Source organism: Doryrhamphus excisus, chromosome 19 (genome assembly GCF_030265055.1).
Source record: "Doryrhamphus excisus isolate RoL2022-K1 chromosome 19, RoL_Dexc_1.0, whole genome shotgun sequence".
Taxonomy (NCBI): domain Eukaryota; kingdom Metazoa; phylum Chordata; class Actinopteri; order Syngnathiformes; family Syngnathidae; genus Doryrhamphus; species Doryrhamphus excisus.
In genome coordinates this window covers 895,566-909,129 of record NC_080484.1, presented here as the reverse complement: position 1 = coordinate 909,129, position 13,564 = coordinate 895,566, and the positions used below count along the sequence as shown (strand labels likewise).

Genomic DNA, 13,564 nt, shown 5'->3' with positions numbered 1-13,564 from the left:
TAAATTTTAAAAATAATTTTGGGGGTGCATCTACAATAAGTGCACTGCAACATATTCAATGTATGTAAACATATTCATTCATGCAAAAATGAAATACAGTTCAAAGATAGTATACTGTAGATTTAGAAAATATATCATACAACTTTTAAGTGTAAAATATGAATATGTCAAGTGTTTTTTCAACTTTTTTAACATTTATGTATTTTACACAAACAGAACTATTTTCCATTAAAAAAAGTAAATGATAAAATGTATAATAATTGTATTGTAGCATGAAAATATCCCTTTTTTGAGGCATAAACCTTGCATTGGGTGTTTTTCTTCCATCAATTTTCCATCAATCCATAATGCTGCAGTGCAGGGCTTCGGCCACGTGGTCAACAACAAAAACAACAAAAAAAGAGCCATCACTACTCAGAATGGCCAGCAGGGGTCGTCGTCTCACTGTCTTCGCTGCCCCTCCCTCCGACGTACACGTCATCACCTGTTGGAGTTGTTTTCGTGCGCCAAACAATCACAATGAGAAGAGAGGAAGGGGGAATCCTCCTCACGAGCATCATCACCGCTCTCCTTCCTGTTGTTCATTGTATTTCCTGTCTCGTGCACCGGCACCCACACCAGCCATGCACCGCTCCTACGTGGTTCTGGTGGCTTGGATCCGAATGTCTCCTCCTTTCCACCGCACCGTGTTTGTCTTCACGCTGGCTCTTGTTGTGTTCGGATGACTCTTTTGTTTGGTTCTACCTTTGTTTGGTTCTACCTTTGTTTGGTTCTACCTTTGTTTGGTTCTACCTTTGTTTGGTTCTACCTTTGTTTGTCTCTACCTTTGTTTGTCTCTACCTTTGTTTGTCTCTACCTTTACCTGCACGCTGACTCACCGTCACGTGGTGCGCACTGCTGCCACTCATCTCCAGTGACGCACTTTTTGGTTTTACGCGTACAAACAAGGTCCACACGAAGCAGTGCTTGGACTACATTTACATTTGATCCATTCAAACGAGGATGGAACCTTCCTGGATGCGAGTTGCAGACGACAGGGACGACTTGGATTGCCTCTTCCGGTGCGTGGAGGGTTTTTACGCACGGCTTCATTGCCGCGTAACAAACTTTTAAACTGTCCCAGAAATGGTTCTGATGACGAGGGGGTCCTGAGTGAGGATTCTATTCAAGACGAAATCATGATGTGAACTGGATTTATTTATTTTTAATCCAAGCTGAGTTTGCTTTTACGCAGCTTTTACGCACGGCTGCTGCTCTTTAAAAACGCTGTCCGAACTCGCCGTACTGATCAAGGGTGATTTCCTGCAGGGAATTTAGCTTCACATGAAAGTGGAATGCTTCTTGCTCTCTTTTTGGACTTTTCCCACCCTTTTTGCGAACTGGACTTTAGTTTTACGCACTTTAAAATCTTAAAACAGTGTGTGACATTTCCATGAAATGACAATGGAATTTGTTTTAATACGGGATTGATTGATTGATTGATTGATTAGCTCGCAAAAACACGGAGGATTGGCTACTTGTCTTAATTGTTGATGAATGCGAAGTGGCGCAGTGGTTTTACGCACGGCTGTTGCGCACGCCTTGAATCCTGAAATAGTCCTGATGATAAAGAAAGGGTTATAACGATAATGTAACATATCACTGGAATATATGACGACTGTTTTTTGCCCTCTTAATTGACTTTTGGACTTTTTTCTGTGGACTGGACTCTTGAAAACGTCCCAGGAATGATGATGATGATGGCCTAAGACATTATTTAACACTCAATGACTCTTTTGTCTTTTACTCTCTTGAGTGTTTCTGTGAATTGAACTCTTTAAAATACTAAAAACTGTATCATAAACTGCTCATAATTCATCATTTTGGGTCTGATTTAGCCTTTTTCTGTCAAATATAAGTTTTAAAAAACAGAAAAGCTGTCTTATGTGGACATAAATCAACATTTCAAGTAAGGTCTTTTGCTGCCTTGCTTGTCTTTGCTCACCTTTTTCTGGGAATCGGACTCTTTCAAAACCTATGGGGGTCTTAAGGGGTCATAAATCAAGATTGCAAGGAAGGGAATAAAACAGGAAGACTGCCTTTTGTGTGAATTTAACCTCTGAGAAATGGTCCCAAGGCTGGCAAGTGCGTCATAAATTGTCATTTTCCATCTTCCCGTTTTGACGTCCGGACATTAGGAAGCACGGAAGACTGCTTCCTTGATGGCCTTTTTCACCTTTCCCTGCCAATTCCAAGGCTTTAAAAAGCTTTAAAAAGCATAATAGCTGTCATAAATGGAGATTTCCTGTAAGGAATACTGACTTCTCCTTTCCTCATTGGATTTTTCACCTTTTTCCGTGACGTGGACGCCCTGAGGGTCTCTCAAATGTCCCTAATGATGATGACGGGGTGCTGAAGGAGCTCCCAAACTGGAATATATATATGGAATATATATAATATATATAATAATATACGGAGGACCGGTTATCCTTGCCTTGACGCCCGTGTATTTCTAACCTCATCTCGGAAGTGGACTTGGCTTTTATTCAGGACCGGGACTGTGATGGGAAGGACGGGGGAAGGGCGCCGCCCCAGGAGGCTCAGCGAGACCCGGACCAGAGTTCCCGCAGGGTCCAGCCCCCCCGCCCGGTGATCCAGCATGCCCCACAACTGGCCCGACCTCTCCGAGTGCCTCCCCCAAAACTGCAGCTGGGCGGAGCGGCGCAACGCCACCCCGACCCCGGACGACCTCCCGCCGCTCAACTACTACAGCCTCCCCCTCCTCGCCGCCATCACGGCGGCGTGCACGCTGCTCTCCGTGGTGGGCGTGGCCGGCAACGTGATGACCATCCTGGTGGTGAGCCGGTACCGGGACATGCGCACCACCACCAACCTGTACCTGTGCAGCATGGCGGTATCGGACCTGCTCATCTTCCTGTGCATGCCGCTCGACCTCTACCGCATGTGGCGCTACCGACCGTGGCGCCTGGGAGACGCCCTCTGCAAGCTCTTCCAGTTCGTGTCCGAGTCCAGCACCTACTCCACCATCCTCAGCATCACCGCCCTCTCCGTGGAGCGATACGTGGCCATCTGCTTCCCGCTGCGCGCCAAGGCCCTGGTGACCAAACGCCGAGTCCGAGGCCTCATACTCCTCCTGTGGGGCGTGGCCCTCCTGAGCGCCGGGCCCGTCTTCGTCATGGTGGGGGTGGAGCGGGACGACGTGTACGGCCTGGACGTCAACCACACCCGAGCCGCCCTGGACCGCCGTTTCCCCGGCGACACCCGGGAGTGCAAGATGACCCGCTACGCCGTGGAGTCGGGCCTGATGGGCGCCATGGTCTGGCTGAGCTCCATGTTCTTCTTCGCGCCCGTCTTCTGTCTGACGGTTCTCTACAGCCTCATCGGGCGCCGCCTGTGGCAGAGACACCACCAAACCAACATCAGCTCCTCTGTGGCCCACAGGGACAGGAGCCACAGGCAGACCATCAAGATGCTGGGTGGGTGGACCTTACCTTCTGTATCCTTCCGTATCCTTCCTTCTCCTTCCGTCTTTTTCCACCTCCTTCTGTCTCCTTCCGTCTTTTTCCATCTTCTTCCATGTCCGTCCATCTCCTTCTGTCTCCGTCCATCTTGTCTTCTTCAGTCTCCTACCATCTCCTTCCGTGTCCGTCCATCTCCTTCCATCTCAACACAAATGGATGCATGTAAAGTTGTCTGCCGGGGTACATGGCGGTGGTCTCCAACCAACATATCTTCATCTTCTCGTCCCAGTGGTGGTGGTGTTGGCCTTCGTCCTGTGCTGGCTGCCCTTCCACGTCTGTCGCTACCTGCAGTTCCGCTCCCTGAACGCACCGTCCCCGCTGCTGTCCGCCCTGTCGGAGCACTGCAGCTTCGTGTCGGTGGTCCTCTTCTACCTGAGCGCCGCCATCAACCCCATCCTCTACAACACCATGTCCTGGAAGTACCGGGGAGCGGCGGCTCGTCTCTTCGGGCTCAGCGACCACCAGCCGCCGCGAGCGCGCACGGCCAGCACCCTGAAGGCGGACGGCTGGACGGAATCGACCATCAGCTTCTAAACTAAAAAAAAACAACAACTATCTTCTAGCAGACTCTTAGAACTTATAAGCTATTCTTACATTGGACGCTATTTATTTCCTGGATGACAATGGAAGCACTGTAGAACCTGGGACCTTGTCACCTTGTGGACGTGTGTATGTGTGTGTACGTGTGTATGTGTGTGTGTTGCGTACATGGACATTGTGTAATTCATGTACACTGGAACCTCTAAAGTAGGAAGACTATTTGTTTTTCCTGACGTCGTTACTTCAACCTAAGAGTCTTAACTGTCGCAAGTGTGGGTTTCACTCTATTAGAAAGACGAAATACAAGTAAAATAAATCAAAAATACACAAGTATGAGTATAGTGACTGAGGGGGTTGGACGTTCAGGGGTGTCCAAAGTGTGGCCCGGGCATCATTTAACAAGAAAATGTAGAAAATGTAAAAATCTGCAATCATTTTGAAAATGAAATAAATAATTACAAAAAAAAACATTATTGGCCGATATATCGATTATCAGTCGATATCGGTATCAGATTTTTTTCCCGATTATGAAACCCGATATAAAAAATGCTGTATACAACACGTATGCGTTCATTCCACCACAGGAGATGTCATGTCACACATATCGATATCGGCTGATATCGGTATCGGAAATTGAGAGTTGGACAATATCTTTTCAAGAATAAAGTCAAAATATTAAGAAAAAAATATGCAATGTCGCAATTATAAGAGAATAAACTTTTAGTATTATGAAAAATAATATTTAATTAGCATGGAGTTAACAATAACAGCAAAAATGGAAAAATCGAAGAATAAAGTCACAATATTACGAGACAAAAGTTAGAACCTAACGAAAAAAAAGTAGGAAGCAGTGTAATAATATAATAATAATATTAAATGACAAATGAAAAAATGGTCAGTTTGAATGAACCTCGATTTGGAAAGTAAACAAGACACTAGCAGGCGGCCATGTTGGCTTTGTGTTCATGAAGCATTTCCCAAATAGCATTTAGTCATTTATAGTGACATGCTATTCTACTTGGTCACATCAAGCTAAGTATGCTGCTATTTATTTAGTATTACACAGTAACTTCCACTTCCTCTTCTATGGTTGTCATCGCTTTTTTTCTGAGAGTTGTTGACTTTGGAGGTTCCACTGTCGCTCTTTTGTCAAAGTCGTGGAAACATACTGTCAATTCATGTTTGCGTCCATGTTTTGTAATGAATGCTCATTTGTAATGATATTCTTGATGCATTATGTAAATAATTCAAAGCCTTTTGGCAAGCTGCAGTCAATTGTCGAGCAAGCGTTCGCCGCTTTGATTGATGGCTGTGAAGCCCAACAATAAGAAACGTATTCTTCACAAAGGATCCTGCATTAACGTGATTGTAAAAGCTGAATTTGTGATTATGGGGTGTCGGTGGAGTGTTTACTTTGGCTGTAGCGTGTAAATATTCAATAGATGCTTTGCAATGCCGCCATTAAATTCATCAACCTGCGTTTGTGTCATGACTAAAGGTGGGCACCGGTTGATGCTCCCCTGTTAGCCGCCCTACCACATCATTTGGTCCATCTACATCGGACATTTCTTGTTTTATGAAGCTACTTAGCTAGTTATTATTATAATCGTAGTGATACTTAGTCGTCATGATGATGTTTTCATATTTAAGCGTTTTAAAGACAAACCACTATTAATGTATGTGTTGCCTGTGGTGCTAGTGGGATTTAGTACCATAATAAGCATTTATTGTGTTATTGAAAGATAAAGTTCAATATTGGGAAAAACAGTACTGAGTGAGAATGTCAGAAAAAAATTAAACATTTATTGAGCATAAATATATTATATATACGCTACCGATACAGTTACGTCTTACATACATAGGGTAGTATTTGCAAAAAAAATCTATACATTAACATTGATATGGCAGTTTCTTTTATATAATGCTTATGAAATTGTCTAACATTTACAATACAAGAAGAAGAAATGTAGGAATTTCTTGTTTTCTTCAAATTCTTTTCAAATTTGTAGACCATGACAACCTTGGAATGTTCGCTTCTTAAAATCGTGAGGTAAAAATACATTTTTCGCTTTAAAAAAATAGTGAAATACCTGTGTGTGTGTCACATGGTGGCCAATCGCTCAGTCGAAAAAAAAACTCTACTCGCTGTAAAAAAAAAAGGTACAAAGCTTAACAAAAACAAAGGAAAGAGAAAAACAAATCAAATCAGAAGGCACTGATGTGAGGGTGTTGCTGCATGGACCCATAAATGTCTAATGTTGGATGGGTAGGGGAGTCGAGTCAACAATAATAGAACAATATAAAAAAGAACACATAAAAAAGGAAGTACCCTGCCCATGTTTAACAAATTAACGGGACACTTCACTGCCTGTCACGTCACAATGCAACAGGCCGAGGGGTGGAGCGCACATGCGTAGTCCCGCCTCTCCGACGAACTGTACTTCCGTGTTATCGTTTACATGCGCTGTGCCGTGACGCTGCAAAAATTAATATTACAAAAATAACACCGAGCGACGAATGTAACAGACTGGCAGTAGTGTTTGGATCAGAAACGGGCCGGACAACCGCAGAATTTCTCTATCTCGCTCGTTTTTCGCAGGCTAACACGCCCTCCATCAATGACTGCTAGCTTGCTGGCTTACACCCTTCCTATCAAGACTGCTAGCTAGCTAATGCTCGACAATATAAAAGTGCTTCAACTCGGTTAGTTATAATGTACTCACCTATAGCTCTATAGATATATCTGTATATCATCTCTTAGCAAAAATAAAAATTAAAAGAATGACTGGATACAAGAACCACTCTCTATACTACGCCAGCACTAGCCCAAACAAGAACTCGTCAATAAACGTGTTAATGAAACCCATAGTCCGCCATTCTGATTGTTTGGAGCCTTTTTTCTTCAGTATGACGTCAGCTTTCCGTACGACACCATAACTCCTCCTCTCCTCTAGGGGGCGAAACGTTTGGAAAATGGCACATATTGCTTTACAAAAAAACATGAAAAAAAAGCATAATCACAGATCAAGTTATTTTTTTTGTCATTTTCAGAGAGTAATAGTAACAATAATAATAAAAAATAATCATAATAATAATAATGCTGTCGTGTTACAGAAGAATATCACAGAACCCTTGGTCAAAACATCGAGTGAAGCCTGCACTTTGGCTAAAATAAAACATCAGAAGCTTCATTATGACACAAAATAAAGGTAAAAAAAGAGGACAAAGTTACAGGGACATTTCTTGCTACATGTCTTTCCTAGGTATCACTACTTGGCTGAGCTGAGCGTGGCCCAAACAAAGAGATGAAAATAAAAGAAAAAAACAGTACATATGTATTTGGTTACATGTTTATAACGTATCGACTGTAGGATCCCAACGACTGTAAGAGAAATGCTTTAAAGGGTTACCGAGATAAGGAATGCTGGCCTTAAATCATTCAATCTAACATACATCCATTGAAAAAGAAAACATGCTACAAAGAAAATTAGTATATAACTACACTTGTCTCTTAATCTTTTAAACAATAAATAAATGAAGATTGCACTGTAATTGGCATGTAAAGTACTGTATGCAAATATATAGTATAAATAAAAAAAAAAAAAAAACCCTACAAAGTAACTGTCATTTTCCCATCGACTTTGGCAAAAAAAAAGAAAAGAAAAAAAAGTGAGCTACTCGCAAAAAGGCACGGCGGACACGACGCAAAAGCGGAAGACGAGGAGGGTGGGCGGCGGCGGACACGGCGGACGCGGGGAAAGAGGGCGGTCCGTCTCCTACCCCCCGCCCCCTCTTCTTTGAAGGCCTTTTCCCTGAGGTACGTTACAGGCCTCAAAGACTCTATTTCATACGGGTCAGGGCGACCTCTTTGGATGGGTGCGGTGGGGGTCGGTTGGGGTGTACCTTGGCTTTGAGGGACGTAGGAAGAAGAAGGGCGTGGGGAAGGGGGGAGGGGTTGTTACAATGCCCTGCGTCTTGTGGAAAGGCTGATTTGGTTAGTGAATGTTAGCCTCTGATGACTTATCCGTAAAGCACCTTTTAAATGAGGGAGCGCAGCGAGGGGGGAGGGGGGGGTGGGGTGGGGGCTTTAAATATACACATTCACAGAAGCCGACAAGAGGAGGGTCCAGTTTAATGCCCCGACTGGTAGCGTCTGCAAAAGTCCGGCACCGGTTGTGTGAGGCTCGCTTGGGACTGTCCACCGCCTAACATCACTTCCATAGCTATTTGATGAAAATATGATGTACATATATATATTTTATATATATATATATATATTTATATTAGATAACTGGTTGTCCATTCTTTCTGCAGTTAGAGCGATAAAATAACCGTAAGAAAAAAAGTCATCACAGGATAGCAGCATCTTACATCACACATGGATTGCATCACTTTGGCGATGGAGCGGGCGTTAAGAGGCGGAGCGCTGACGTCGTCGGCGTGTGTAGAAAAATGCGGCATGCACAGCTAAAGCTTCGACTGAGCCGACATGAGAATATGGCCGAGTGGATGGAGACGGCAGCAAACAAGCCAAAAACTAAGCAAAAGTAATCAAGGCAACGAACCAGGAAGTTGAGTATTTTTGATATAAAAACAATACCATGCAAGTCAGTCTGAGGAACTGCTGGCGGTTTAAGGCTTGATTTTCGGTTTCTAACGAGGCTTTGAGGAGAACAAACGGGGCGACAACGCGAGGAAGCCGACGACACAAAAGCCTTACAAGAGCGTCTCAAGTGTTTCAATTCATCCAACGTGATTTCTTTCAAACAAACAAAAATTCTCTTGGATTTCTCTTTCTATCCTGTAGCAAAAAAAAAAAAGATTCCCTCACTTCATGAAGAAGTACTGCAGCAAGCAGGCGATGAGGATGGACAAGCCGGCGAAGACGCACACGATGAGCGCCGCAAAGCGCTCGTCACTTGACATCAGGCCCGAGGCCTTGCCGGCGTCGGCGGCGCACGGCTCGCCCGACGTCACCGCCTCCTGGCGCCGCAGCGTGAACAGCGAGGAGGGGCTGAGCGGGCCGCACAGTTCCTGGCACGAGTCCTGGCAGCGGCGGCAGGCGCCCACGCGGAAGCGGTAGTCCGTGTTGACCTGGAGGCCCGAAATCTGGAAGGCGCCCTCCTCGCCCTTGAACACCTGACGGGAAAACACGAGGTGAGTCAATCCTGGATGTCATTCCTAAGCATCGCTGACGAGGATTATACTCCTGTTAGCACTGAAAATCAATAGTGTTCTTGCTACACAATAACACAAACTACTCAATATATGAGCCTATTCCACCCTGGACTGGTGGCCAGCCAATCCCAGGGCACATATAGACAAACAACCATTCACACTCACATTCATACCTATGGACAATTTGGGGGGGTAATTAACCTAGCATGTTTTTGGAATGGGGGAGGAAATCGGAGTACCCGGAGAAAAGCCACGCATGCACGGGGAGAACATGCAAACTCCACAAATGGCTGAGGGTGGAATCGAACTCGGGTCTCCTAGCTGTGTGGCCTGCACGCTAACCACTAAGACCCTCAAAGATTTGAGCCAAATGAGAGAGAGAGTGCAGACCTACTTTTGTGTCAATTGTGATTGACACCACAAATATTATTCCCACATTTATATGATCTCCATATTTAGATTCCTTGTCCATGAACCCATACCATTAGCCATTGGATTCATAATTTATGATATAGATCAATATTAGTTCAGTAGTTATTGTCAAAAATGGCAGAAATTGATATTTTGTAGAACCTGTTGGAAAGTCGTCCTGTATTTTTTCCCCAAGTGGTCTGACCGTTTTTTTGGGCGTCATACGCACGAATGGCAAAAAACCTCCATATCCCATTTATGGCAATGAATGAAAATTTCATAGACAATTCCAGAAGTTATTTTCTGGACTGTGAGTCCGATTCCATCAGTTCCGTTCATGCACAAAAGTATTAAAAATGACACAAATGTTGGCTTTTACAACATGCAAACATTCCCACAGGAGCTGCTGTCGGCCGCTCTCGGCACTGCTAACCTGCTAACCTGCTAACCTGCTAACCGGCTAACCTGCTAACCTGCTGCTGGCAAGTCTAGCCTGCTCATATCAGGTCTTATCATTTGTTCATGTAGACGTTTTTATCCTTCATTTAGGCCATGAATGTGTACACTATGAGTTCTAGTCTACTTTTGTAACGAGTGGAGCTCTTACTCTGACTGTGTGTGTGTGTGTGTGTGTGTGTGTGTGTGTGTATATAAGCAGTAAGAGTTTCTCAATCAATACACACTTCATTTTTTCTGTGCTCCCTGAGGAGATTAGAAAGAATTCCCTTTGGGTCCAACACAGCTTGACAGGAATACGAATGAAGCCATACTGTCCTTATTCCATCTGTGTGTGTGTGTGTGTGTGTGTGTGTGTGTACCTGCTTGTATTCCGACTCACGTCCCACCAGCACCTGGAGCACATAGCTGACAGGATCGCCTCTCATTGGCGGGATGGTCTCCCACGTGATCTCGCACACGTTCCCCTCCAGCTGGTGCACTCTGGGAGCTGTGAGGAGAAGGATAGGTTGAAATGGATACCGATATGCCGCGTATGCTGGATTTATAGCCGGCCTTTGTTTCTTTAATGTCCAAAGAGCAGGCCATATTGTGAAAGAAGCCGTGGGTACAGTAGGGTACAGTAGGGGTGAAAAAGTGTTCCTCTGGTGTTTTTGTTGTGTTGTCACACTTCAATGTTTCAGCTTTTTAAATTCAACTTTTGATTATTAAGCAAGACAAAGATCCATGTGCCCCCTAAAGCTAATACCCGGTTGGGCCACCCTTAGCAGCAACAACTGCAATCAAGCGTTTGTGCTAACTTGCAATGAGTCTCTTCCAGCTGTGGAGGAATTGTTGCCATTCGGCCACATTGGAGGCTTTCCCAGCATGAAGGATGAAAAGCCATTCAGGCCTAGACCGTACCTTTGAGGGCGGGGGGCACAGACTTGCTGGTGCAGAAGGTGTGGCTGTCAGAGAAGGGGCCGTCGCCGGCGTCGCTGATGGCCTGTATTCTGAACGTGTAGCTGCTGGACTCCATCAGTCTCTGCACCTTGTAGGTGTGGCTCGGCCCGCGGTAGATGGTCACGAACCTGCCGGGCGAAGAAGAGAGGAGGAGATGAAAAAAGCGCCACCATCCATCTGAGCTATCGGGTGAGGATAATGGAGACGGGCAGGCTGGGGAAGAAAGACGAGGAAACATGGAGGAGGCCAAGTTTTACAAAGAAGCCATAACTCCTGACGAGATGTTTATGCGGCCGCAATGCTGACCGGTGCAGAAAATAAATGTTCTTCTTGCTGATTTCCTGCCTTATTGCTTCATTTGTGGAACTTTCTTATGCATTCAAACACCATGCCAAATCTTTGCCTTGACTTCTCTCTACTAAATCATCACTTTACAAATGATTTATTCATCATCTGCAAGTGTTGTTTGCAGTCTTTAATCAATTATTCAAGTTCAATAATTTATGAATGAATTGAGATCAAAATCCAACACTATTTAGCAATCAATGAAACAACAATATACACATGAAAAGCACTCGTTAACATTAGAATTCCCAAAACGACAGGAGCGAGCCATCTCCTTGTTCACGGCCTCTCGGCATGGCTCCGTAGCAATCCATCATCATCATCATCATCATCATCACCACCTCTCTCTCTTTTGGAAGCGGCTCAATTAGCAGGCGCCATCACAGGGACGTGTTTAACGAGATGAACCGGGCTTTGATTGGCTGCCAAGCGGCCGTCCATTCAACCAGAAGACAGACAAGGACAGCGTGGAGACGTGTTGCTCCAGTACTGAAGTTCTGGTAAGTGGAGACACGCTCCTATGTTCTATACGTTATGTTCTATAGCGTTAATCCCTCATCTCATTTTACCTTCACATCAACCACGTTACCACGGAGACCACTGAAGATGAAGTATAGCTTTTGAAAGGTAGTAATAGAAGCGGCTAGGAGATAAAGAGGGGAAAATACACACAGGAACACAGCGTGGGGGATAATACAATAATAAATCTATTCCATATTGGGGATATTAAAAGAAGAGCACCTTCCTTTTTCATATAGTACAACCACAACATCGAACAATAAAAATTGGCTTATGGAGCTCCATGAAATACTACAACCATAAACATACTCTATTTCCTCAAATACTAGTACTGCACGCTCGGGCCTTTATTTGCATAAATGCCTTTTTATAATCCTGATCATCATTAGCATTATTTCTTTGTCTTTTTTATCTATTGTTGTTTTGTTTGCTTATGTTCTTCTGTTAAGCCACAAAAATCAATGTATTACTCCAAAACATTATTATAATTGTTATTATTATATGTTGTGAACATGAATACATTCATAAATACAAAATAATTCTGTAAATAATATAGTCACATATATATTTGAAAAATATAATCGATTCTGAATATATTTTTAAATACTTGTATTTAAAAAATGATTATTAGTAAATAAAAAATATTAAAAATATCTAAAAAAATATAAAATATTTTTACAATAATATTTAAATTGAAAAATATGTATATATACATATACATCACACATATTAATAAATGTAAAAAAAATACAAAATAATAACAAATGCATTTACAATCATATATAAAAATATATAAAACACAAGTGCAATTCCAAAATAATAATGTCGAGTGAAAAAATAATAATATACATTTAAAAAACATGATATAGAACAATTGAATGACTCTATATTTTATTCCAATTTGTTAATTATATTAAGGGAATATATTTTTGTAATTTATTGAAATTGTTAAATGTCTAAAATAAACATTTTGTCAATTGACCAGCTCTTTCTAAAAAATAATACAAAACAAAATTTCTTTTATTGTTTGTGAGAAAAAAGGAGGTGTGGTATTTAATTGAGGCATGGAACTAATTGGAGCGCATTATTATGATCATTTTTGACATGGCTCATGGATTGGATTGCGAAACGAAACAACAGGAAGCCAAGAGAGAAGTTGACAGTTATTAGAGGAAGCATTTATTCCTCCTGAGGCCTCAGTAGGGTGGGCCTAGATGTTTATGATTAGAATGAGATGAATAAAAATGTATGAGAGGAAAGCAACCGCGGGCTTGGAGGCGGCCGGCAAACATTGGTGAAAGGATATTAAATAGAAAATGATATTTGCACAATTTGCACCGAGCCCTTCGATATGTTTGTTTACACCAGGAAATGTTTGATTGTTTCAGCGCTCCCTTAAAGGATGTGGTCGCCATGGCAAGTCATCCAATAACGGTCGTTTCTGGCCGGGAAAAAGCCAAAGCACCTTGGCGGCAAGGACAAAGATGATGAGCAATACCGGGACATGCAGGAAGTGGAAGTAGAAGACCACTCGTTCACCAAGCACACTTTACCTTGACGGAACACAAAATGGCTTCTTTTAACTCCTCGAACAATGGAAGCACACCATTCAAAGATTTGAATTGAAAAGAAAATGAAAGGAGAAGCGGCGC

The 13,564-nt window shown here is 43.2% G+C and overlaps 2 protein-coding genes across 4 annotated transcripts in view; one reads left to right on the top strand and one right to left on the bottom strand.

Annotated features, from left to right (window-relative positions):
- Nucleotides 1-471: 471 nt before the first annotated feature.
- ghsra (growth hormone secretagogue receptor a) lies at nucleotides 472-5,534 on the top strand. Its single transcript, XM_058057899.1, has 2 exons — nucleotides 472-3,476; nucleotides 3,751-5,534. Exons 1-2 carry the CDS (start codon nucleotides 2,639-2,641, stop codon nucleotides 4,053-4,055), a joined length of 1,143 nt encoding a protein of 380 aa, XP_057913882.1. The 5' UTR covers nucleotides 472-2,638; the 3' UTR covers nucleotides 4,056-5,534.
- Nucleotides 5,535-5,844: 310 nt separating this feature from the next.
- The window catches only part of fndc3ba (fibronectin type III domain containing 3Ba), an 82,604-nt gene continuing 74,884 nt past the window's right edge, over nucleotides 5,845-13,564 (bottom strand). For all 3 annotated transcript variants that reach the window (XM_058057896.1, XM_058057898.1, XM_058057897.1), the window contains 3 exons: nucleotides 11,010-11,176; nucleotides 10,469-10,596; nucleotides 5,845-9,200 (listed from right to left, as the gene is read on the bottom strand). In XM_058057896.1, coding sequence (XP_057913879.1) covers nucleotides 8,889-9,200; nucleotides 10,469-10,596; nucleotides 11,010-11,176 — 607 coding nt within the window. In that variant the 3' untranslated portion in view covers nucleotides 5,845-8,888. The remainder of the gene's footprint in view (nucleotides 9,201-10,468; nucleotides 10,597-11,009; nucleotides 11,177-13,564) is intronic.